Below are 26,047 nucleotides of genomic sequence, written 5' to 3'. Positions count from 1 at the left end.
AAAATTGTTTGTCCTTTATATAATAATTGAAAATAGGCCTATATAGTATTTCATTTTATTGCCAAAAATCAATCATGTATAAAGACATGCTTTTATGTGTTCTTTTTATTCGTGGACTGTAACTTTAAATTAACTATTTACGACACCGAATTTTAATGCTATAAATAGTATATTTGACGTGATCTCGCCAAGTAATACAGTCTCGAAAATAAATTTACGATAATTAAAACGTAGTTTGTTCCAAGATGGAGCATATATTTGTTACCCAGCCCAGGCATTTTATTAAGTATATGTAACTCCACATGTATCGACATGTGATGATATAGCCCATCTTCCCTGTATGGCTTGAAGAGTTAAAGAAACCTTACAACGTACGTAGTTTTCCTATAGCAGATTCATTGCTTAGAGCTTACTGTATTTTCATTGTGTCACCTTACCTTGCAAGTCTTACAAGTGTAGGCAAATGGCCAAACTTTATAAAACTGAGAAAGGCCAAAGAGATTAGTCATCAGTCCTCTTAAATCCATCATCTTCAATGTTGTTTTTTCACACTGGTATTCATAAGAGTTTTGTTTAATCGAGTATTATGTGGATAACTTTATGTTGAATGATGTGTTCAATGGTATCTCTCTTTATACAGGTATACAATATAGAACATCCAACGGAGTGATACGCATAATTGGTCGCAGAAGACTTAATTGTAAGTGTGGCAAGTTTTTGTGATGGGCTTCCTTCTTTGCAACATGTTTGAGTAGGTATGATAGAACTGTTATCTTTAGCACACAACCCTCCTTGGAAACGAGATATCTTATCTTTCTCAGTTCTCAGATAAAATGTTACGAAGTCTTAAAATGGACTCGAGACAGCTGTCTCAATTTTGGTAAGAAAATTTCTTTTATATTAATTTGGACAATTATTTTGAAAAAAAAAAAAGAGTGTTTTTCGTTTTTCTGCATGTGCAATAAGTAGAACAAGATTTTTCTTCGGCTTTAATATGTGCATGTGATCAGTTCGGAAAATGTTGAATCATATTACTAGGGAATTCTGGACTTCACTTGAATTAGAAGAATCGTAATATGTTCAGACTACAATGGATTAAATGTTAAGGCGAAGTTGAAATTGTAAGTATGTAGTTACAGGTATTTCACATGTTTTATTTGCAGTCATAAGGTTTATATAATTTTATTATTATAATTGTCATTATTGTCACAACTCATGGTGCTCTTCTATTTGTAGATCAAGAATTCTGTAGTTTGACAACCTGACTTATTTTCCACAGTTAGAATTTAATATTCATTGTATAGCCATTTCCGTGTAGTTTTCTTTTCACTGAACTGTGAATGTAGTTTGATTTTATGTTTTATACTTAATTCGTCATGAGAAATTGAAACATAAATCAAAGTATCAATTGCAAAAGCTTGTTTGAAATGGTAAATAACACTTAAAATCTATTTAAATTTTGAAAAGTTTATAGTGTACTAGACCTGTATAAAAGTACGAATTTTTATAATGTATAAATATTTAAATAGTAATTTTAGTGCGATTTTTTATGTCTGAGCAAATTCTGTCTGAACAAATATTGTGCTGAATTAGTCGAGTGTTATGCAGGTGATTTTTTTTATATATATATAAATTGTTTGTGATATACCATAATTGGCAGTATATTTATTTTGTGAGAGACAAGCAGTTACTTTTTATAAGAGGAAGATAAAAACACACCTCTCTTGCTAATTTTAAAAAATACACCTAAGTTTTCCTAGCTTAATAAATCAACTATTGTACGTTAATTTTTTTAATTTTTACATTTGTACAGTTTAGAGTTTGTGTTAAAAATAAACCATGACTACTTTCAGGTTTTGATAACCTGGTTGTTATATTTGTGCTACACACCTTACCATCTTCATGATTTTGTAACTACCAATATGTATAAAGACATGAGAGAGTTAATGCCACAGAATAACGAAATGAACATCCCAGTTTATATTGTAGATATTTTTGATATTGTAAAGCTAGGTTTTTCTTCCCATACCAATCAGATGCCTGTAAACAAAATTACTTATGAGAAATTTTATTAGTATGTCATTTGGCAGGTATTTTTAATTTCTGTTCATATACAAAGTGTTAATGAAATATAAACCCTCCAAAACGAGTTTTTTTTTTCTGTCGAAAAGTCACAGTTAAGATACTGTCATTTCCTTGGCCTGCTTTTGAAAGGTTATGATAAGAGAAGTGTTGTATAGTTTCTTTGTTGTTCAGAAGTTGCTAGTATTAATCTTGGACTTGAATACTGTTGAAGGTTAAGATGTAGGAAAACTTCAGAGGTATTTAATATAGAGGAATAATGTAATTTATATATTATATAGCAAATCTCACTGAAATTACTGTTTAAATATTTATACATTGTATATTATATAGCAAGATTTATATCATGAAAGTATTTTGGAAAGCGTTAAAGAATTTAAATATCTTGGCTACAAGATTTAGACATTCATGATAGAATTTTACAGTATAATAAATCAATGGGCATCATAAATATAATCATGAAACCATCTCTAGTTCAGTGACATACCGCACTTGTCTGTATAAAATCTTAGCATGACCAGTCCTGCACTATGGAAGTGAAGCATGGACTCTAAGAAAATGTGATGCAAGTAGAATCACTGTTAGTGAAATGAGATTCATATGCCGAACTAAGTGGGACCATAAAAGAAATGAAGACATCTTAAAGAAACTTGAAATGAATTCTATACTCTCTCTAGTGGCATATGTCACTATCAAGATAACTGGCATCAGCATGTGAGGCATATGTCTAGTACTAGAATCCCTCGTGCAATCCTACATTACGAACCTAGAAGCAGGAGATCAACTGGACTTCCAATGAAGAGATGGGCTGAAAACTTTTGTGGATCGTAACAGTCCTTCTGGGACTATAACCTGTATGGATGATGATGATGATATATTTAAGCATTCCCTGGATAAAAGACTCAAGATAAAGTAGGATTTTATATAAGACTCGACAAATAATAAATAATGTTACATAGTTTTTTCCTATAATAATCTTCTAAATATATGCTGAACATAATACTGAAGTTTTACACTTGGAATGCATCTCATTGATATTCATTTTGTGTTTTTTTTTCTAATTTGATTGGATGCAGAATTACTACAGATAAGTTATACTCTACTAAAAATTATTCAAGTTAAAGGACATCCTAACATAAACAGAAATTAATATTTGAGGAGAAAAATTCGCTCCGGCACCGGGGATCGAACCTGGGTCCTTGGTTCTACGTACCAAGCGCTCTGACCACTGAGCTACGCCGAATTCAATCCATAATCAGTGGTCAGAGCGCTTGGTACATAGAACCAAGGACCTGGGTTCGATCCCCGGTGCCGGAGCGAATTTTTCTTCTCAAAAATTAATTGTCAATATTACAGATGTTATTCTGTAGGACAAATTAATAAAAATCTTAATAATAATATAGTAAACAGAAATACTTTCTGTTACGTTTTAATCACACAGATATGAATATGTCATTAGTCGTTTTTTATTTTCTCATTGTGATTGTGATATTGTAAAAAATAATTCTGAGATTTTTATGGAAAAGCATATTTCGTTGTCTTTGAAACTGATTGATTCTGTTTCTTAGATGAAGGGCGTGCACACTTGCTATGCATCAGCTTAGAGTTTAAACAGTTTGATAGATGTCATTTCTATTTATGTTTGCAGATGGGACAAGCCGAATGTTATAATTTCAAAATGATGTTATGACAGTAAAACTAGAGCACTTTTTAATAGAAAAACTATAACTCCCATGGTAATGTGTTTTCATTTCGTAAACATGTATATTTTAAAACCATGAAAAAATCTCCCATTATGATTCTTAATTTAACAAGTTAATTAAACAGTCACGCTAGATATGTAGTTAGTGTATTCATTCTTAAGAAGTTTGTTAGAAGTTTGTCCAGACTCTAAGTTTATTTCACCATATTGAAGCGTGTCCAAGATGTGTTAGGGGTTAGGAAACATATAGTGTTTTGCAAAAAAAAAAAAAAAAAAGTAACTGAAAGTAACCAGAGCAAAACCAAAAACGTTGTCTGGCCATCCTTATACAACTACCTACACCACATGGCATCCGTCATTGTTCACAATGCATTCCATGTGGTCAGTGATCCAGGAAATCATGGCAGCACACTGATATAAGATAGACACACAGACAATGTTAAGTTCAGTTACCTTTTTTTTCGCATCACCTTGTATGTGCACTACCAATAATCTTACTATGAGAGAACACTAAAATCAAACATTGCTGATTTTATTACCCTCTCCTTTGTTTCAACATTATACATTAAGATTTCATTTTCTGTTATCTACAATTTGTTTTTGATTGTTAATTACGTAATTTTGTTTTGAATACAAGTTCAGTTATTTTTAGTGTAAGCACCAAAGAGGTATTTCAGTGTTAATGTAAAATTAGTACCTCCTACTGAAAGATTTTTTTAGTGTTAGTATTATTAGTAAAGACACCAGTAGGATATTTTAATGTTCACAATTATGCAGTGGCCAGTATTGATGAATTGTATTATCAATTTGTGGGACATTTTCTGTCATGAGTCAAAATGTTTCTTCAGTTTCTGTTCTGAATTTGATAAGTTAAGATACCTCTTAATGTACGCATTGGTTGAGAGTGGATGAATCAGTTTTGTGGCTTATGTAATTTGTGCGTCTTTTGGAAGCATCCAACGTGCCCTACTATGATTCTGTGAACTGAGTGCTACCACAGATGACCAGAATCACACTGTCGTAGGTCTACATTCACCAGGAATGAGAGGTTTTTGATTCTCCATGCCTTATGATATCTCCACATGACCACAGTCCAGGCCAGAAGAAGGTCGCTGTGAATGAGAGGACTATCAGACGAAGACTCCAGGAAGCCAATTTGACCTGAAGAAGACCTGCAATTTCTCCATAGCTCACCCACTACACCAGGCAGCATGATTACAGTTCGTACATCAACACCAGAATTGGTCTGTGGACCAGTGGTCAATGGTGCTGTTCATGGATGAGTCGCGATTTGCTTCAAGTCACCTGATGGTAGAGAATATGGAGAAAGTGAAGGGGGCGATATTTGTCTTGCAACTTCTCCAAAAGAACACTGTTTGAAGGTGGCTCTGTCATGGTATGAGGTGATATCAGTTTTGAAGCCCAAACAGAGCTTGTTTTCTTCGATAGAGGTACTCTGAATGCACACTGATACATAGCAGAAGTGTTAGCAAACCATATAAACCAGCAAAAATTTCATACTAATGCATGATAACATCCACCCCATGTTGCTCGCTGCATGACAGACTACCTTTGCAACATCAGGATACCAATCTTAGACTGGACAGCATGCAGCCCAGACTTAAATCCTGTTGAACACCTGTGGCATATACTCGGCCAAAATGTCCGACGTCGCAACTTCGACATCCTGAACTAAATGCAGGCAGCATTGTAGGAGAAATGGAACCTCATCCCTCAGGAAGTATTGCAAAACCTAGTGGTCAGATGGCATGAGGAATGGAGGACATCATCGCCATTAAGTGTAGTAAAACGCAATATTAGGACAAGATACGCGCACAGTGACAGTTTCAATGGCATATTCATGGTGTTTATATAAGCCACTGCCTCAGTAACTCCATGAAATGTATTACTTGTAATTTTGCGTAAATTACAACACTTTAGACCTTTAAAACAAACTGCAAACAAAAAGAATTTTGATGACTGGAATGAAGTGCACAGGATACATGTTTACTTCATTTTACAATATGCCTTTGTCAGAATGTAGAAAATAAAGCATAAACTATAAAATCATTATATTTCTTAAAAAATTAAGTGATCGTCAGTGTATTTGATTTGTTTTGGTGCACCATTAGTCAAATGCTAGGGTATTGGCTTTCTACGCTGGTAACCCAGGTTCAATCCTAATGGGTCTAAGTAGAAATTGTAATGGATAGAAATGGTGTTTGGCAGTAGGTTTGTTTTTTCCTCATATTGGTATTCATTCCCCCATTGCTCCATTAATCATCATGTATTGCTATTTAGATCAGGAGCACTAAGGGCAAATACTGTGGGAGAAAGATCTGCGGTTACAGTGCAACGTACTGGTATTGCAAAGTAAATTACTCGTGATTTTCTTGAGAAAGTAGTGAATCATTACTTATAAATAATAGAAGCTGATAACAGACAAATAGGCAGGAGAAGAGAACTTTACCTTTTTGAGGGAGAGATGTTAAAAGACGAAGCTACAGTCATTTGATTGTAAGCAGTATTTCTAAACAAAAAGCAACCTGGCTCTTGGATTTTGGTAGTACCAGTAGTAGTTATCTCTGTCAACACTGCCGTCGTCATCATCAACACCACCACCACCACCACTACAATTTTTGCACGTATACTTATGAAATGTCAGATGAAAATATGGGTTCGAATGTAGAAGTTATAGAGGTTGTTAGGTTTGCGGAGTAGACCTCACTATAAAATTCTTTAAACATGAATAAAATATGACATTTTATAAATGCAAAATTTGATGATAATATCAAAATCATAAAAAGTGTCTGGCCTCGAAAAATAGTATCCTGGCACTGGCATGACCCACCAGGCCTGAATACAACCCTGTTTGTAAGGTCTTTGCCACATTGTAGAATTCATAAGTGGGATTTCAAAAAGATTTTGGCAAGAAACCAACAATCTTCAATTTAATTAGTTTCATTGTTATCATTTATAAATAGCAAAATCATTTTTAGAACAGTTGTACATAGCAGCCTATTATATGTTAAAGTTAATGCATTTAATCACTTCTGTTCTCTGTTTATATGAATGGGAGAAATATAATACTATTGACTTTTTTGTTACAGATGCGGAGGCAGAGGGAAGATATGCAAGTCAACGTGGCGGGCTTAAGAAGAAATATTAAGAACCTCGCGCACAATTACTCGGATGCGCAGGTAAAAGTTCGAGAAGCAACCAGCAATGATCCGTGGGGGCCAAGCAGTACTCTCATGTCAGAAATTGCTGACCTCACATATAATGTGGTTGCCTTCACGGAGATCATGCAGATGGTGTGGAAACGACTCAATGACCATGGACGTAATTGGAGACATGTATACAAAGCCCTTGTTCTTCTGGAATACCTCATTAAAACTGGGACAGAAAAAGTGAGTAGTCAGTGTATTTTAGTTTTAAACATCAGTTATTCCTATTTAAATACACAAGGTCCAGTCTGATTTTTCTAACAATTTTATAGGCCTAGAATTGTTGTGTTAAGTCAACGATTTCTGTATGTTTATACTGTAACGAAAAAGGGTTGACTGGTAAAATAGGTAGGTTAGCCCTAAGCAGTTCAAGGCTGCTTACAGAACACGATTGCTTGGCAAGCCACTTACATAAACTACAAATTCTAAATTCACCAGTGTGTCCCCTGTACAACAGTCAAGAGGAGATGAACGAGAGCCACTTTAAGACCTGCAATTCACTATCTGCAGAAGACACCGTAGCCCAGAAGTATTGGAGAGCACAAATGCTAATGGCTTCATTGCTAGATGCAAGGCATTGAAACAACAACTTTTATCCCCTTCAGTGTACTTCCTTTTTCCTGTCCACACACTGCTGCTTTCGTGTTTTTCATTGTTCATAACAGTGCTGCAGCTTATCAGTCCCCAATTCTTTAAGTAGTTCTACCATTTTCGCCTTCATCTCTTCCATAGACCAAAAATAGATACCCTTCAGGACACTTTTCAATTTTGAGAACAGGAAAATGTAACATGGTGCCAAATTTAATGAATGGAGAGGATGTTCAAGCACTGGATTTTATTTATCAGCTAATAACCTCTTGACCAAAAGGGCATTGTGTGTGGATGCATTATCCTGATGCAACATCCATGTTACTTTTCCAGAGATCTGACTGCTTCTTTCTCACTCTTTCTCTTAGTCTGGTCAAAAACTCGATGTAATAATGCTGGTTAACTGTTTGACCCTCAGGCCCCTATTCAACCATGACATTACCCTAGATATTGAAGGAAACAATTCGCATTGCCTTGAGTTTCAACTTGCTCATCCTTGCTTTCTTCATTCTCAGAGAACTGGAAGACTTCCATTGCATTGAATGGCTCTTTGTTTCTGTATTACACTGGAAGATCCAGGTTTCATCACCTGTGATGACTTTTTTCAGAAAGTTTGGCTGCTGTCTGATTTGTTGCATGATGTCAGAGTAGATGTCCTTTCAATTGTCCTTTTGTTCTTGGGTGAGTGTTAAAGTGTACAAATGAAAACAGAATAATGCGTCAACATATGCAATGATTTTTCAGCACATTTACATTTAAGAACCAATATTTTTCCATATACAACTGGAGAGAAGTTTGACAAATATACTACAGTATCAAACCTGACAAAATTGTTATCATTGTTGATATTGTTATTTTTAACTTGGTGAAGCCTTCAGCACATGGTAGTGTAAGTACCTAAGTAATTATGTTTATGAATTATAACTAGAGACATGAAAATATCACAGTTGCAATAAACGCTATAAAAACAAAAAGCTTAGCTACATTTTGCTTCTTTTTTCCGGTCTGTTTACGTTTCTTCACAACTGCAATCTTTTGAAGCCAGTTTCATTATTGCGAATTAAGGCTATATAAACTATTTTCAGCGAAATATAAGCGATTTTGAAGAAAGTGTTATCTCTCTTTAATTTCAATTTGTTAAATTTTTTCAGATTTTGTTTTTGTGGAGTCTGGGATACTGTGAAATGTGTACATGTGCAATATCCATCTTTGTTTTTGTCTGCTACAAAGAACGTGTACCAGAGAGTATTATAACTCTGATACTCTCTGATCTGGACATGGGTATTATTCCTGGGCGGGGATGAAGGGAGGCACAACTGTTTGTAATGTTTCAGTTTGTAATATTTCAATTTTTGATTTCTAAATGATAATTATTGCCAGTTGTCATTGAATTTAAACACAAATGTTCAATTAGTGTTATACTGTTATAGCAAAATGGGTTGTCCTCATATAACTGTGCTTCATTTATATATATATATATATATATATATATATATATATATATAATTGAAACTATAGCTGTTTAACTGAACATTATAACATTGATCAAGTATGTCTATTACCCAGTGGTTGAGTTGTTTGGACTTTTTCCATTGCTAATTTTAAAAAATTGTAACACAATGTTTCGCAGAGTGGCAGTAGGTTTTCACCTGATGACGAAAAGAGAGCCACTCTTCGAAATGTTGTGTTACAATTTTTTTAAATTAGCAATGGAAAAAGTCAAAATAATTCAACCATTGAACAATTCACCATTGCTCTCTCCCTCTTCATTCAGATCATGGCTATTACCATTTAGGCTGTACATCTTATTTTCATTTACCCTTCTAATAACAAAGTATGATTTAGCTAATAAACACTATTTCTTCAAATTAAGTGACTTAATGCTATAAAATGATATTTATAAAACCTTTTTTTGCTCTAAATATAAAAAATTAATGCTATGATAAAAGAACCATATCCCTGATAGAGGGCCATTTCTCGTCCATGTTGAATTTCAGTTCTGGATGATCTGTGCAATTGAGGGCATTGTTAAATAAACTGTCTTCTGCTTTTGCTTATTTAGAAAGGTAGATACAAATTTGATCATGTTTTTGTTAAAGGTTGCTCAGCAGTGTAAAGAGAACATCTTTGCCATACAAACATTAAAGGATTTCCAGTATTTTGAAGAGAGCAAAGACCAGGGATTGAATGTACGTGAAAAGGCAAAGCAACTGGTGCTACTATTGAAGGATGATGAACGACTGCGTAATGAAAGAGCCCGTGCACTGAAAGCGAAGGAACGTTTTGCCCAAGCAGCATCTGGATTTGGAAGTGATGGGATGGTAAGTGAAATATCCCCTTTTTATGCTAATGCGTTTTGTATTGATGGAATGATTTTAGAATTAGTTACCCTTACATTTTGAATACCCAAATTTCCTTTACATATTATAGATTTATAGTTCTGTTGTAGTTAATCTTTTGTTATGAAGTGTTCAGAGTTTGTTTATTCTTGCATGTGCTGTGTAACTATGATATAAAAAAATTCTGGCTTAACATTATTAACTGAGTTGTTTTCTGTATATGAACTTAAAAAAAAATTAATATCTTAAAGAAACAGTAGAATGATCAACAAAGGGGAAGGATGAGACCTGAAAAATATTTGTACAATTGTATGAAATTATTGTGATATACACTTCACTGATCAGTTATTGTTAGTAACATCAAGGAGAAAAGTATCGTATATACGTGAATACTCTGCACCATCAAATAATTCGCACACTCTAATTTTAGGAGAGAAAATAAAAATAATATTTTCATTGAATTTGGTATTCCCAAAAAACTAGTTCGATTAATTAAAATGTGTCTCAGTGAAACATACAGCAGAGTCCATATAGACCAGTTTCTATGTCATGCTTTTCCAATTTACTTCAGGCTAAAGCAAGGAGATGCACTATCACCTTTACTTTTTAACTTTTCTCTAGAATATGCCATTAGGAAAGTCCAGAATAACAGAGAGGATTTGCAATGTAACGAGTTCATCAGCTGCTTGTTTATGCAGATGACGTGAATATGTTAGAAGAAAATCCACAAACTATTAGAGAAAACGCGGAAATTTTATTTTGAAGCAAGTAAAGAGATAGGTTTGGAAGTAAATTTCAAAAAGACAAAGTATATTATGATGTCATGTGATCAGTACGAAATGGAAATATAAAAATTGGAAATTTATTCTTCAGAAGAGATGGAAAAATTCAAATATCTTGAAGCAACAGTAACAGATATAAATGACCCTCGAAAGGAAATTAAACACACAATAAATATGGAAATACCTGTTATTATTCAGTTGAGAAGCTTTTGTCTGCTCTCAAAAAAGCTGAAAGTTAGAATTTATAAAACATTTATATTACCAGTTCTGTATGGTTGTGAAACTTGGACTTTCATTTTGAGAGAAGTACAGAGGCTAAGGGTGTTTGAGAATAAGGTGCTGTGGAAAATATTGGTGCTAAGAGGGATGAAGTTAGCAGGAGAATGAAGAAAGTTACACAACACAGAACTGCATGCAATATATTCTTCACCTAACATAATTAGGAATGTTAAATCCAGACTTTTGAGAGGACAGGGTATGTAGCACGTATGGGTGAATCCAGAAATGTATATAGAATGTTAGTTGGGAGACCAGAGGGAAAAAGACCTTTGGGGAGACAGAGACCCATATGAGAGGATAATAATAAAATGGATTTGAGGGAAGTAGGATAATACACTAGGGACTGGATTAATCTTGCTCAGGATAGGGACCAATGGTGGGCTTATGTGAGGACGGCAATGAACCTCCGGGTTCCCTAAAAGCCATTTGTAAGTAAGTACAGTAATGTATTTGTACACGGTATGTATGTTTTGAATTTTATTAAATATTACTGTATATTCACGCATGTACTTGGCACTTACTTTGCATTGACATAATATTTTATCTCTAGATAACATTGCAGCGGACTACGTAACAATCTTCTTTTATACAACAAAACTTGATTAAAAAATTGTACCAAAACTCTCAAACCATAAATACTAGTTAAAATCTGAATACAGATTTGAAAAGTTCTTGTTTACTTACATATTTTCACTTGCAGTGTGTAGGCTATAGATCCAAATCTTGTACTTTGATTCTTTTGTAATTTGTAAATTTTGTTCATTAATTTTTTATATGAGTTACTGCTTCAGCTTAGAAATAAATTTACACCTTATTTTTTAGGTATTAGTTTCATTAAAAAAACTAATAATGTAAAGAAACAATAATGCAGAGTTTTTCATAAATAACGAGTCTATCGAAAAATCAATTATTTTGGATAATATTTTAAAATGATGTTCATCCTCACGAGAAAGAACCCTTCTCGGTGCCGTACAGTCCATTTGGAAACAAAAACTCTCTCCCCCCACCGCCAGAGGAAGCTACTTATCCATGTATAATGTGCATTTGATGCCAACTTAGAATGACCTGAAGCACGGCCTTCTATATGTCTAGGATAATGACACACAGCCATGCCTGTACACATTGTTGTGATAGATTGGAATGATAAAATGGCACACAGCCGCTTAACGTTATTGCAGAAGAGAAAAATTGTTGCCTGGTTTGAATTTGGAAATAGTGTCCCTCAAATTAAGCGTTCATTCCGTAGACAAAGTGTTTCCAGGCAGGTGGATTGGTCGAACAGGCTCAATCCGTTAGCCTCTGTGTTCACTGGTTTGACTCCCTTGGACTTCTTTTTCTGGGGATTCATCAAGGATCGTGTCTGTGCGACTAAACACGCACCTTTCCTGAATTAGTGGAATGAATTGAACACACGATACAAATGGTTACACTTGACATGCTCACCAGAGTCCATGAAGAGTTGATAGGTCACTTACATTTGTGCATTCAGCAGAATGGAAGACAATTGAAACTGTTTTTACATTTATGCATTTTAATAAAGGTTTGAAACATTAACCATTCTTTTGTTTTATAGCTCTGGTAGCAGGGGAGGGGGTGTTTGTTTTCAAATCGACTGTACGGCACCGGGAAGGGTTCTTTCTCGTGAGGATGAATGTCATTTCAAAAAATTATCCAAAATATTTCATTTTTCGATAGACTCATTACATATGAAAGACCCTGTATAAAATGGTTGTAATGTTCAGTTTAAGTAGTACATAACCTAAAGGTAACAAAAATTATCAGACATTGGATAATTCGTTGGATATAATGAGATGCTCTGTTATTTTTCTAAGCTTACTAAAATTCATAACATGACCCATAATATAAGTCATAGGTACAGTACGTTTAAATTTTTTGTACATAAATTTTAAATAGTGATGTTAAATCTCGATGTTCTGTGCTCAGAAAAACACCTGGTATGTAAATATGTGGTTCTAGTTCTGCAGTGCCCTTGAATGATCTGGACTCCTAACTCGAAAATATGTTTCTCATAGACAATATAGCTGTGTGATGCCACTTTGTATACTGTTTGAATGTACTTCCGGCACAGGAACCATTGTGCATAACTGACACTGATCAGTTTAGTGTACAGGTATATGAAATACAAATTAGAAGTTCCATCTTGTGCCATCAGCAATTAGAAAAAAAACTAGGTATTGGAAGAAGGTTTTTTTAGAAACGAAACTAGTTATGAGAAGAAGATTTTTCTGTATTCCACCATATCATAGAACTTAACTTCTCCAACATTTTGGAACTAAATACAGGCATATATGTAGATTCCATCATTAGATGAAGTACTATGGTCCTGGAATATGACTATGATCCACGATACAACCATTCAAAGAACATTGTAGAAATAACATAGACCGTTCATAGATAGCTGCAGTGACTTGACTTCAAACCACAGTACAACAAAAATATAGATAAATGAGATACTACATTATGGAGTACAAAATTTGAATGGTTGTATCGTGGACCATAGTTGTGTTCCAGGACCATAGTTATGGGAAATGACGGTACAGTAAAACCTCATTTTGACGCTACTTTTTTTTTATAAGAAATTCTTTTAGAATTGTCGACCTGGTTGGCAAGTTGGTATTAGCGCTGGCCTTCTATGCCCAGGGTTGCAGGCTCTATCCCGGGCCAGGTTGATGGCATGTAAGTGTGCTTAAATGCTACAGGCTCATGTCAGTAGATTTACTGGCATGTAAAAGAACTCCTGTGGGACAAAATTCCGGTACATCTGGCGACGCTGATATAACCTCTGCAGTTGCGAGCGTCGTTAATTAAAACATAACATTTTTAACATTCTTTTAAAAGCTTCCATTTTTAAGCACTTGTTTAAAAAATCTTTGGAGAACTACAATGAAAACAGTGTCATCGATTCCTGCTTAAAGGAACCCCAGTTTAAGGAAAATCCCATTTTCAAGAAATGCATTTGAATGAATTTGTGATTACATATCAGTGTGGCATGCAGCAGTACCTTGCGATTGATAGTATGCATTGATATCTCAATATTGAAAGTAAGTTTGTAGAAATATTATTTGTTTGCTAGTGAAAATTGTAAATTTAATTACAGTACTAAAAAATATGTTATGATTTTGTGAAAGTATTATATTGTATGTTTGCAAAAAATTGTGTTGTTAATGTGTTCGTTAATAGTAAATTAATGGGTATTAAGAATATATTTAAATATAATATAGGCCTAGTTAAATGACCTAAGGATGTTTTATTATCTATTCTCAATCCTGCATTGCTTATGTTAACTGAGAACCTCCTGTTAAGAAAACCCTTCATATAAGGAAAAAGTAAGTAGTTATTCAGAGATATGTTAAAGTTTTATTGCAGTTACAACCTGAAGAATCACCTAATCTCTTGGCCCAGTATGCTTAGTTACTCCAAACAACTTTTGTATAATTACGAAACATAACAGATGTTAAGTTCCACAATATGATGGAATACCCAAAATCTACTATTTAGCACAATTACCATGAAAGCCTAAAAACTTGTATCAAACCAGGTAGGATATTTGTTAGAGAATTTGCAGTAAATTTTCTAATTTTCTTTGGAATGAGGTTCACATTTAGTTACAAAATAGGAAGATTTTTCACTAACCTCATGCTATTGAAGAATATTTAGTTTGCTTAGTTCACTATGTATTAGAGATATTTTATGTATGGTACGGATGGTTGGTGGACTTATTTTTGAAGAGTATGAAATTTAATTTGTCATTTGATCAATCGTCTTTCAATGTATTTGTAAGTGCTTCATTTTTTGTATGTTCACTGCTATTTTTGTACATTTCTTATTTTAAAATTTGAGCAGTGCCTGTTTTTGTTGCTTCTCTACAACTTATTTCCTTTTTTTTTTTTTTTTTTTTTTTTTAACTGTATATTTTGTATATGAATGTTATTAAAACATGGTTAAGGTGACAAGGTGAATAATGCATACACAAGAAAACCTTTCATAGCCTAATTGTTTTGTAATTAACTTGTTTTTTTTTTTTCCTTTCTTGTGTGTGGTAATGTTTTTTTTTAACTTCTTTCTGTTTTAATAGCACTAAACATGACGTCACATTTACTATTGTGTTGTTCTTTAACACATTTTTTATAACGTACATTTATTAATTTTATCATACTTTGAATCATTCTGTCATTTTTTTGTTAAAGTTTTGTTGCTTTTGTTTAAATATATACTTAAGAAATGAAATAGAATACTGACTATGTGATACACATTGTCATATATGCTTACTTACATATGAAATTTCGACTACACAAAATTTAATTTTCTTAGGCATATCTTTTTTCCAGTGTTATCGAAGAATAACAGTCTGTTTCAAGCATGGTGTGAATTAAAATTTATGATGATGGGGTGGGGATAGAATCCTAGACAGAATACCATACATGAAATTAGTATTATCCTCATTCGATATGGCTAAATGCTTGTAGGACTGAGCTGCGTGTCTTGCATAATAATAATTATATCCATGAGCAGGCTTAAGATAAGATGTGTAATTCCTAAGTTATTGATTGTTGTCAGCTTGCCGGTGACGATAATACACCAATATTATCTTCTTTGCTTACTTTATACTTCATAAAGAATATTCTTATTAAAACAATTTTATTTTGTGAGGAGGAGATAGAAGTTATCCCTGGCAGGGATGTTAATACGAATTTATGAGAGGGAGGTAATTTTTCAATGGGGGGGAGGGGAATCCCCCCATACCTCCCGTTAATTCGCACCTTGGTTTCAAGTAGCATATATTATTTTAATTTTCGTTGGCATAGTTTTTTCCAGTGCTATCGAAGAATAACAGTTTCAAGTAGCATATTATATTATTTTAATTTTCGTAGGCATAGCTTTTTTTTTATCGAAAAATAACAGTCTGTTTCAAGTAGCATATATTATTAAATTTTCGTAGGCATAGCTTTTTTTTTTATCGAAAAATAACAGTCTGTTTCAAGTAGCATATATTATTAAATTTTCGTAGGCATAGGTTTTTTCCAGTGTTAGCAAAGAATAACAGTCTGTTTCAAGTAGCATATATTATTAAATTTTCGTAGGCATAGCTTTTTTCCAGTGTTAGTGAAGAATAACAGTCTGTTTCAAGTAGCATATATTATTTTTTGCCTGTCACCAGTCATTCTGAAAGTTTCAGGATTAGTGAATAAGTGGGCTTGTACTGGTATCACTCCATATGTATGACACACACTTTGATCAAATTATAGTTGTCAACTATTTTGACTTATACTTGGTTACATTGGTAAATTTCCTAAAACGTCTAAATACCACCAACTCCTGTAAAATTCCACCTACTTGATCCTAAGTTATTTCGTGTGGACAAACTCAGTGTTTCGTCGAAATATTACGCAATATTAATTGTAAACGAGTTCTTGAATTTATGTTCGCAGTTTTTATTAACTTACGTATATTTTATTGAACTAACGATGTCTTTATTCTGCAAATAAATTACAATAAACATAAACGCAGATAAAAACAGCTTGCAGATTAAGCACTAGGTCTCACATTTTAGAAGTCCATATCCCGACCTAAAGCTGACCCAATCAATCAATAATGAAAATGTTAAATTGACTGATGAACACAAATATTTCTCTAAACAAACTTTTCGGAGTAGATGAATTCGTGCAACTCAGAAATATTTGCAACAACAGTTTCTTTCAGAGAAGTATCTGTAGTTCCTGTGAAGGATAATATTGAAAACCTCCTTATTTTGTTATTATTTTGACCATGTATGACATGCAGAGAAAGAGAAAGTCCACAATGCTATCATTGTGAACATTCAAACAAAAATAGTTATTTGTAAGTTGGTGGTTGTGGACAATTTTTTACATGGTTATTTTAGTTCTTGCTTACAGTGGATAGATAGTGTCATGCATGACATTTTGTGTTGTATTTAAATCTTTTACTGATATTATTTGTGTGTGATTAATGTACGTTTTGTGTGTAGATAGCTTTATTTACGTTGCTGCTAGTTGTCAAATCCTAAATGCTCGTTTTTGCTGCTTAAGCTATTTTTTCATACACGCCCATTCTCTATTCTGTAATTTATCATGTTTATACTTCAGTACTCAGTCACTCCTGAAACTCGTCTTCAACCATCAAATCTGTTGCATGGTGGTATTCTTTGCAGTGTCTCTAAGAAAAGTATAGGCCTAATTTCAAAATGTAAAATATGTTATCAAAACATGAGTTTCATTTTATGTACAATCTATTATTATATATATGGTTCTGGTTCTTAATACAGTGATACCTCTCATCTATGGACATCGAAGGGACTTACCAATTTATCCGCATCTGGGAGGTGTCCTTTATTGGGAGGGAGGCTCCCCAATCTAACAGTAAATTTATAATATGCATTATGTATCCCTTCACGCTTTAAATGAAATGTATTACTGTAGTTTAATTCTAAATACAGTATATAGTATTACAGTAAATTCTCTGCAACTTTGAACTACAGTAGATAAGACCGAAAAAGGAAAATACAATACTGTGCCATGCAATTTTATTCCACGTCTACTGTTCTGCAGTACTATAATTTACAATTTTCAACTTGACCTTTACGTTCAGGTGCCATGTCTCTCGAAACAGAACAACTGATTGAGGTGAAGAGAATAAAGGCTGGTTCACAATAAACCGGGAACAAAAACGACGAGAACGAGAATGGAAATATTGTTAAAATAAATGCATTTAAATGTGAGTATTCACAATTAACTATTGTGAATGCTCACATTTAAATACATTCATTTTAACTTTATTTCCGTTCTCGTTTTTGTTGCTGTTTCCGTTTCCGGTTCATTGTGAACCAGCCTAAATCTACTAACCCTATCATGTGTTGAATACAGTTTCACGATCGCTGAAATTTTGGACCCATCAGACAGGTTAAATTTTATGATTTTGTTTATCCACCCACTTCCAGCTAAGAAAGGGTAGCCGGCTGGGCTTTGGTAGCCTATGAGACCCTTATTGTCTTCTTTCATGTTAAAGAATTTCTGTACAGTTCTCAAAACTAAATTTTACATTTTTGTAACATATGTCTTGAAATCCAAGTTCTGTCCACAGTCAGGAGGTAAAGCAAGCTTTAGGGCTGTGAAACAGCTGTCCATGTCCGTGTCTGGCAGTGTCCATAAAAGAGAGTTAAATTTATCATTGTTTCTATATTATTTCAGTTGAGACATAAAAATCTGTCCATATATGAGAAGTGTCCGTATCTTGCGGATGTCCGTAAGGAGAGGTTTCACTATATATTATATTAAGAACCAGAACCATCCTCATCCGTGCTTTCCTCTGAACCCAAGTATCCTGGGTTTAAAGCCTGCCAGGATGGTGTATGTTTAGGTTTTGATTCTGAGATGTCCTGTTACTCATCAATGAAGAAGAATAGAAGCAAAATTCTATATCCTGGGCTGCCATTATTCCGTTCTCAACTATTTGTAACCAGTATGGTTACTACTGTCTTTCCAGCTAGAGATTGAAGTAGACATAAACAAAATGGAAATGTATTACTCTGTGTTCTCACGTGTTAACCAGCTGAGATACTGCAGACAACATTTCAACATGAGAGGAAAACACATTCATTAAACTAAGAAAACAATCTGTAATATCCTTCATAGAGTTAATAACATAGCAGGAGAAGGATATTTGCTGAGAAGAACATATGACCTTGGGAGTTCGATGCTTACAACGCATGTGCATTGCTATAATGTACCTTACAATAATTTATCATGCAATATCAAAGACTAATAATATAAAGATATTGTTTAAATCTTAAAGTGTTCTTATAAACATGTATAATCTCTGATCACATATATAACAGATTGGTCATCCCCATGTTAAAATTGGTAACATGTGGAAGAGTACAACCACCAGGATCGCCACCATTGATTGAGAACGACCGCTAGAGGAAAGTACAGTTGCTCCATGCAATTCAAATGAGAGTTATAACGTGATTTCTTGTGCAGTAGCTAGATGGCAGCATAGTGAAATTGATAAAAGTTGTTGCCGTCAAAGTCTATAAAGGCTGATCAATCTATTATATATGTGATTTGGGGTATAATTTAACCCATATTCCATATTATGCATGTATATTATTATTAGTATTGTTATTGTTGTTATTGTAGAAGGAACTTTTTTTAGTGTGAGGAAGATGACAAGTTTGAGTTTGGAGACTTTGTGCATCTAACAACCAGTGAGGAATCGCTATGTCACGTGCATTTATTTACATCTACTTCAACCTTCAGCTGAAAAGAGAGTATAACTGTGTAAGACTTTTGACAAGAAAAGTAGAAACATATTGATTCAGAATTTTAGAGATCTTGAGCCTTCTGAGTGTAATGATATTCGTCATTGTACAGATATATAGTGGACAAATTGAAACTGGGTTTCATTTACATTGAGACTAGCTGAGAAGAGCTAATGATGTAGTTCTTGAGTGCTCAGCATTGTAATCCAACCTACCACCATATTAAAAGTGACCGTTACAGTGTATCACTTTGCAATAGATTATTCAGTTAAAGATGAGATTGGAACATGACTGAGTACATAGGACAAGAATTTTTATTTGACAGGAATAAACAGACTCATCCACAGATGGGACAGATGTCTTATTATCACAGGTGACCTCATGGAAAAGTTTCTGCAGGTAGGTAACGACAGAAAGGAACTGTAATAAAGCAAGTTACCAATAATATTAAAATTTGGTAGTTTTTAATGAGCTTATGTTATAATTTGCAACAAAATTGTAAACACCTTAAACCGCCTACTAACTGTTATTGTGTATGAAACGTGTATCTAGTGTGAAAATACTTTGCTGTTCATATTTTGTGTCTGTCATGTATTTCTCTTTTGTTACTCTTGAATGTGCAATGTTCTTACACACTGTAATTCCCCAGAACTAACTTAATAGTGATTAAAACTTTGTAACTTGCAGATATATATAGGGTGATTCAAAATATCACCGACAACTCTTAGTAATGTTGTACAGGACAGCAAAGTGATCATTTTTCAAGAAGGGGCCATGTCTGAAAATACATGGTTTGGAAGCTATGGGACGTCAAAATATGACAATGCTTTGGATATGGTGATGGATGTGCATTCCACATTTTGTCAAGAAACCTCCACCAACCCAACAAGAGAATCACATCGTGCATGAAATTACAAAAGGGGTTCGAATTGTCGACTTTGGTGGACGTTTCTTGACAAAATGTGGAATGCACACCTATCACCATATCCGAAGAGTTGTCATACTTTGATGCCCTGCCCAAACTATTTATTTCGGACATGGGTCCTCTCTTAAAAAATGATCATTTTAGTGTCCTGTACAAAATACCAAGAGTTGTCGGTATTATTTTGAAGCACCCTGTATTGTTTCTTGCAACGTGACATACAGAGTGGCGCATGAACAGTTGACATTTACATTGGTTGTCAACTGTTTGTGTGCCACTCTGTAGTAGAACATGCCCAAAGCGACTGCTGGACTGTAGTTACAAAACCCACAATCTTCGTAATCCAATCACAATTGAAAGACTGAAATCTCATGAGTACATTTTATAATCACTCTGAAGTTCGCACCTGATAATTAAAATATGTAGTACTATGCATTATAAGGAAGTAGTATAGTCCACAACTGAGCAACTAATGCTCATTATTTTATTTAGAAAGGTTTTTTTTTTTAAGGTTAGAAAGGCTTAACTAAGCTATTTGTATTTGCAAGTCTCATGATTTTCTTGGTTAGTAATAATAAAATGAAAGAAATTTTCCTTATTTAAGAATTCTATATATATTATTTTTATTTAAAAAAAAAGAATAGATACATAAATGAAACCTGTCTGTACATTAGTTCAGAAATTTTCATGTATGTTGTACATGTACAGTATGTCTTTAGCATTATAATCCTAGCCTCACTTTCATCCGCATTGATTGTTGTTGTTTTCTAATGACAGTCATTTGACCTTTTACACTCCAATTTTTTCAAAGATATCATGGTCAGCCATTGAAGCACAGATTTTGAGGTGTTCCGAATCCATTTCTTAGTTTGAGTTGCACAATGGACAGTTAGGGGACTGATATATTCCATTTCTATGCAGGTGTTTGGTCAAACAGTCATGACCTGCTGCCAATCTAAATGTAGCTACAGACTATTTTCGTGGTAAATTGGGAATTAACTGTGGATTATGACGCAGAGAGTTCCATTTTTTCCCTTGAGATTGTGTTATCAAATTTTGTTTATTGAAGTCTAAATATGTAAATTTAATAAATCTTTTCACAGAGTAATACGTAGATTTAGTAACAGGTCTGTAAGTAGCAGTGCTACCCTTCTTTGCTAAAGCATCCGCATTCTCATTTCCCAGGATTCCACAATGGGATGGTATCCACTTGAATACAATTCTTTTATTGAGTGTTATTAATTGAGAGCGCATTTTAGTTATTACTGCTGTTTGAGATGAAGGTGTGTGTCTCGAGACTATTGATAGAATAGCTGCTTTAGAGTCTGACAATGTAACTGCATTCTTAAATTTATTGATGTGGTATAGAAGATTCCTGAGACTTTCACTTATTGCAATGATTTCTCCATCAAAACTTGTTGTTCCATATCCAAGGAAATCTATAAAGTGAGAAGAGACAGTACGTAACACCTGCACTGGGACCTTGTTCCCTGAGATCAAGGATCCATCAATGTGCATTGATTGTTAATCAGCCTGTTTATATTCTTAAGTATAAGTAGGTTATTGTCTGGGTGTTTTTCTCTCTTGTTACTCAATGATGCAACCATCTCATCTATATAATTTGTAATATTTTGCTGTGATGTAAGTTTTCCTGTATTTCAAAATCTTCACAAATTGTGTTTATTTCTCTTACTTACGTCTGTAAGCAATCTAAACATACAATTACGTCACCAACATAGCTCAGGATTAAGGAACTGGCATTATTATAGAGGAGACTGGACTCTTGCGTGTGTTCAAATCCCACTAGGGCTAAGTATCTGGTTGAGTCCTCACCCCTTTTCCAGGTTTTCTCCAACTATAAAGCAAACATCAATAATTCATAGTGAAGCTTTGGTCCCATCTTGCCAAAATTTCATCTGGCTGTCATCAATTCCACCAATGCTAGATAACCTCACATTTGATAAAGCATCATTAAATAACCAAGTAAGAAATAAATATACTGTATATATGCGAATACTCCTTGCCATCTAATAATCTGCGCACCCTAATTTTAGAAGAGAGAAAGAAGAAAAAGGAAATTGGCTGTAATTTGTGTTACATTTACAAGAAATTAATACATAATGATGTACTCCAAAACTAAATAAAATTTCCATTGTTTTAAGAAATGCGTCACAATCTTCACATGCTGTTGTGGAAGCATCCGAGACACTACCTGCAATAGCAAATTAGGAAACACTGTCTTGGATAATTTTGTACACAAATGGAGTCATGATGAATGGTTCCACCCAATCAGAAAGAGATCATCCAGTGTCTCACCTCTCATGCCATCTAAAAAATGCAAGAAATTTAGAACGTTTTTGTTCTACCAGTGATTTGCAAAGGGAAGAGTCCTGTGAGTCATTTGTTGACGATTCAAAAGAATAGTTAGAATCACAGACTGGGAAGAATCGTGACCAAATCATTAGAATAGATTCGTAATGTATGATTGAATCGTTGGAATCAACTTCTGAAAAAGAATCGTGTAGCTCAACTCTATGCCACACAGACTGAGGTGTGAGGCCGGACAGTGCTATAGTATAACAGGATCCAGTGTTTGAGACAAAGTGGTACCAACCTTATTTAAAATAATGCGCGCATCCCAGTTTTTCTTCACTAAATTCTGGAAAAAATATGTGCGGAGTATTTGCGTATTTACGAGGCACGTCCATAAATTAACTTTCCCACTTGTCCCATACCTAGAAAATCATGATGCACGAAGCACCTGCGTGTACGTGATAAAGTAATGTCCTGGCATGGTGCATGCGCTAGCAGAACATCCTGAGTGCTCTCAGTAGCTTCATTGCATTGGTTGAAAATGGACGTTCCTGTTCCAGCTCCCGCCACTTGTGAAGTGCAGTCAGTGATGAAGTTTTTGAATGCACAGGGCATAGCGCCGATTGAAATTGATCGTCAGCTGTGCCAGGTCTATGGGCCTAACATCATGAGCAAGCAGATGGTGCGTTGCTCCACAAGGTCGTTTGTGATGATGGTTGGCCTCCCACTGTGCTCCTCGTCATGCACATTTTAGGTCCTACTGAAAATTGTCTACAGCAGCAATGCACCATCTGCTTGCCCATAGACCAGGCACAGCTGAAGATCAATTTCAATCGGTGCTGTGCTCTGTGCATTCAAAAACTTTATCACTGACTGCACTTCATATGTGGTGGGAGCTGGAATAGGAACGTCCATCTTCAACCAATACAACGAAGCTACTGAGAGCACTCAGGAAGTTCCGTTAGTGCATGCGCTATGCCAGGACATTACTCTATCATGTACACGCAGTTGCTTCACGCAACATTTGGTTTGCTAGCTGTGGAACTAGTGGGAAAGTTACTTCATGGATGCACCTCGTACATTATTACCTATAGGGTTAAGAAAGGAATATGTCAATTTTCAACCAGAATTATGACATTTCATACTTGTTTCAAAATGTCAATCTTTTCTTCTAAAATCTAAATGTTCCTGTGTAAGATTTCAGTGTTTTTTATTTGTTTCGTATTTGCACTCTAGTGCCTCCCTGTCTTAAATTTACGCTCATACAGCACACTATATTACGTATATATAAATCGAAATATATTCACTTTCCAGGTATTCAGATTTAATTCACTTGATAAATTTTGATATTCACAAAATATAGTGTATAAAGTAGAATTTTTGGAATTATTGTGGTAGCATACAAAATTATTTTCGATACTTTTATAAATTATCATTTATGATTGTGACTTGCCTAGCTCCAAAACTTTTCAATGGATTTCGTATAGTATTTTCTGTTCAGTTATTTATTTGTAAAGTGGTTATAAAAAGAGTGAAATTTTTATTTGATATGTTACAGTAGTTCATTTTAAACTATTAGGTTGAAAATGTGTGAAATGGCTTATTTACTCAAATCAACTGTAATAATTTTTCTTTAGATAATTTCTTGCATAGGAAATGGTGCCAATTATATAGTGTTCTATGTTTTGAGTTCTTGGTCCCGATTATAGACTGCTACATTCAGAACTATTTCTCAATTCCAGAATTTCTTCAGAAAACCACCACCTTAGGGATTACATAGTTCAGCACAAATTATTTGACAGAATTTGACATCTCTGTTGATATGGACTAGTTGATCTAGAAATGATGTGCATTATAAATTTTATAATTACCTTACCTCTTACAGAAATGCTCAGAGTAAGATTTAAATGCACACAGACATAATACTTGAACGTTATCCCTTTGCTTTTAATCATTGTGATGTACCGAAGTACTTTCTTTTAAGGCAACTCTTTGCCAACAAGTTTAACTTCAGCTAGTTCCTTCTGGAAAACAAGTATTGTCATTACAATGAAATGACAAATTTGTTACCTTGTGAACCAAGTTCTCAGCCAGATTTATTATTCTGATTCCAAAATAAACGTTTCTCTCTCTCAGTCTCTTTTTTTTTTTTCTTGATTACTTATTTGCATATGTCACATCTAACAACACAATTTTTGTCACGCGAATTTTCATAAAATGACTGTTTAATAGTTTTTGTATAGTAGGAAAGTATGTGTACGATTTTACACTTAACTCAAAAATTCTACTTAGGTTTCACCATAGTTTCATTACTCCTCAATTGAAAATCAAGCCTTTAGAGGTAGACTGAAAGATATTTTGTGCTATAAAATTTTCATTTGACTGTCTATAACGAAGTTCGACTTTATGTATTGCTTACCTTTTCACCTTCGACCTTATTGGTTGTTGTTTTGTTTGTTGGTAGCTAACATTGATTGGTGTGTTTTGTTGTTTCTGTGCAGGACACAATCTCCCCTTCGAGTCCAAGTTTCCCTGCTGGTGTGAGTGTTTCACTTTGGTTTCTCTGTTCTTTAACTGGATATCATCTTTACTGATGTAAATAAATGAAAAACTTTTCTGCTAAAAGAAACTGTTCACAATGGTGTTGGTTATTCATGCATTGGGACTGGATGTTATGCTTGACTTAATTGTACAATTTGTATGCAAGTCATACACTTGAGAAAATTTAATTACTAATGTATGATAATTTGATAATTGGCAGTTAATGTGGCGAGAGAATATAGTATATAAAATTGATTTGCGTGTTTGTAGAGTATATTGTATAACAACAGTTCATCATATATAAGTACTTGCTGTCTTATTTTGCTTTGTTTCCTGGAACAGCATTTAATTTTATAACACAAATGAAAAGTTTTTACTTTCGAATCTATAATAATGTGCTTTTAAAGTAAATAATTTAAACTCGCAAATAATTTATTCTAAGCAAATGTATGTAGTTAGAGCACTAACATCTGGAAGTTCTTTACCTACAGAGTACTTCATGATTAAGTATGTAGTACGGTACGCATTATGAAATTTATCATAACATCTTGTCCCTAATACTATCTGCTTATTTATTTGCTCTGTAGAGTGTTCTTGCTTATAATCCTAGCTGCTTCATTAGATATTAGCCGTTGCATGATACTAGTTTCGTCTGCTGTTTGATCATTTTCTTCCTCTTTTTCAGTTGCAAGGCAGCTGGTCGTCTTGTGAGATGGAACCAACATCCAGAGGTAAGCACTGAACCGAATTTTTACTAGAAGTCGTTTATCATTTGATGATTTAAGCAGAAGTTTTCTTGAATTCTTTAAATAAGTAATCCTTGTAGCTCTCTTCTTCTGATTATAAAACTTATATATAATTGTTAATTCATTGAATTAACTAAAATTGTTAGTTGTTTTGCATTTCATTTAATATACTTCATTAACATATTCCTTACAGTTCGTTTTATTCATGTTTTTATTTTTTTCTCTCT

General features: G+C 34.0%; 1 protein-coding gene across 7 annotated transcripts in view; it reads left to right on the top strand.

Annotated features, from left to right (window-relative positions):
- The window catches only part of lqf (epsin homolog lqf), a 78,740-nt gene that overhangs the window by 18,629 nt on the left and 34,064 nt on the right, over positions 1-26,047 (top strand). For 3 of the 7 annotated variants that reach the window (XM_069834896.1, XM_069834894.1, XM_069834899.1), the window contains exons 2-6: positions 641-700; positions 6,895-7,194; positions 9,699-9,920; positions 25,035-25,073; positions 25,760-25,805. In XM_069834896.1, the coding sequence (XP_069690997.1) occupies positions 6,895-7,194; positions 9,699-9,920; positions 25,035-25,073; positions 25,760-25,805 (607 nt within the window). In that variant the 5' untranslated portion in view covers positions 641-700. Of the gene's footprint in view, positions 1-640; positions 881-968; positions 1,122-6,894; positions 7,195-9,698; positions 9,921-25,034; positions 25,074-25,759; positions 25,806-26,047 lie in introns of those variants that run through there. The other 4 variants (XM_069834895.1, XM_069834897.1, XM_069834898.1 and 1 more) reach the window with 4 other exon arrangements.

The sequence above is a fragment of the Periplaneta americana genome, chromosome 9 (assembly GCF_040183065.1).
Source record: "Periplaneta americana isolate PAMFEO1 chromosome 9, P.americana_PAMFEO1_priV1, whole genome shotgun sequence".
Classification (NCBI taxonomy): domain Eukaryota; kingdom Metazoa; phylum Arthropoda; class Insecta; order Blattodea; family Blattidae; genus Periplaneta; species Periplaneta americana.
Note: the sequence above shows the minus strand (reverse complement) of the source record. Positions and strands in the feature narration are given on the sequence as shown.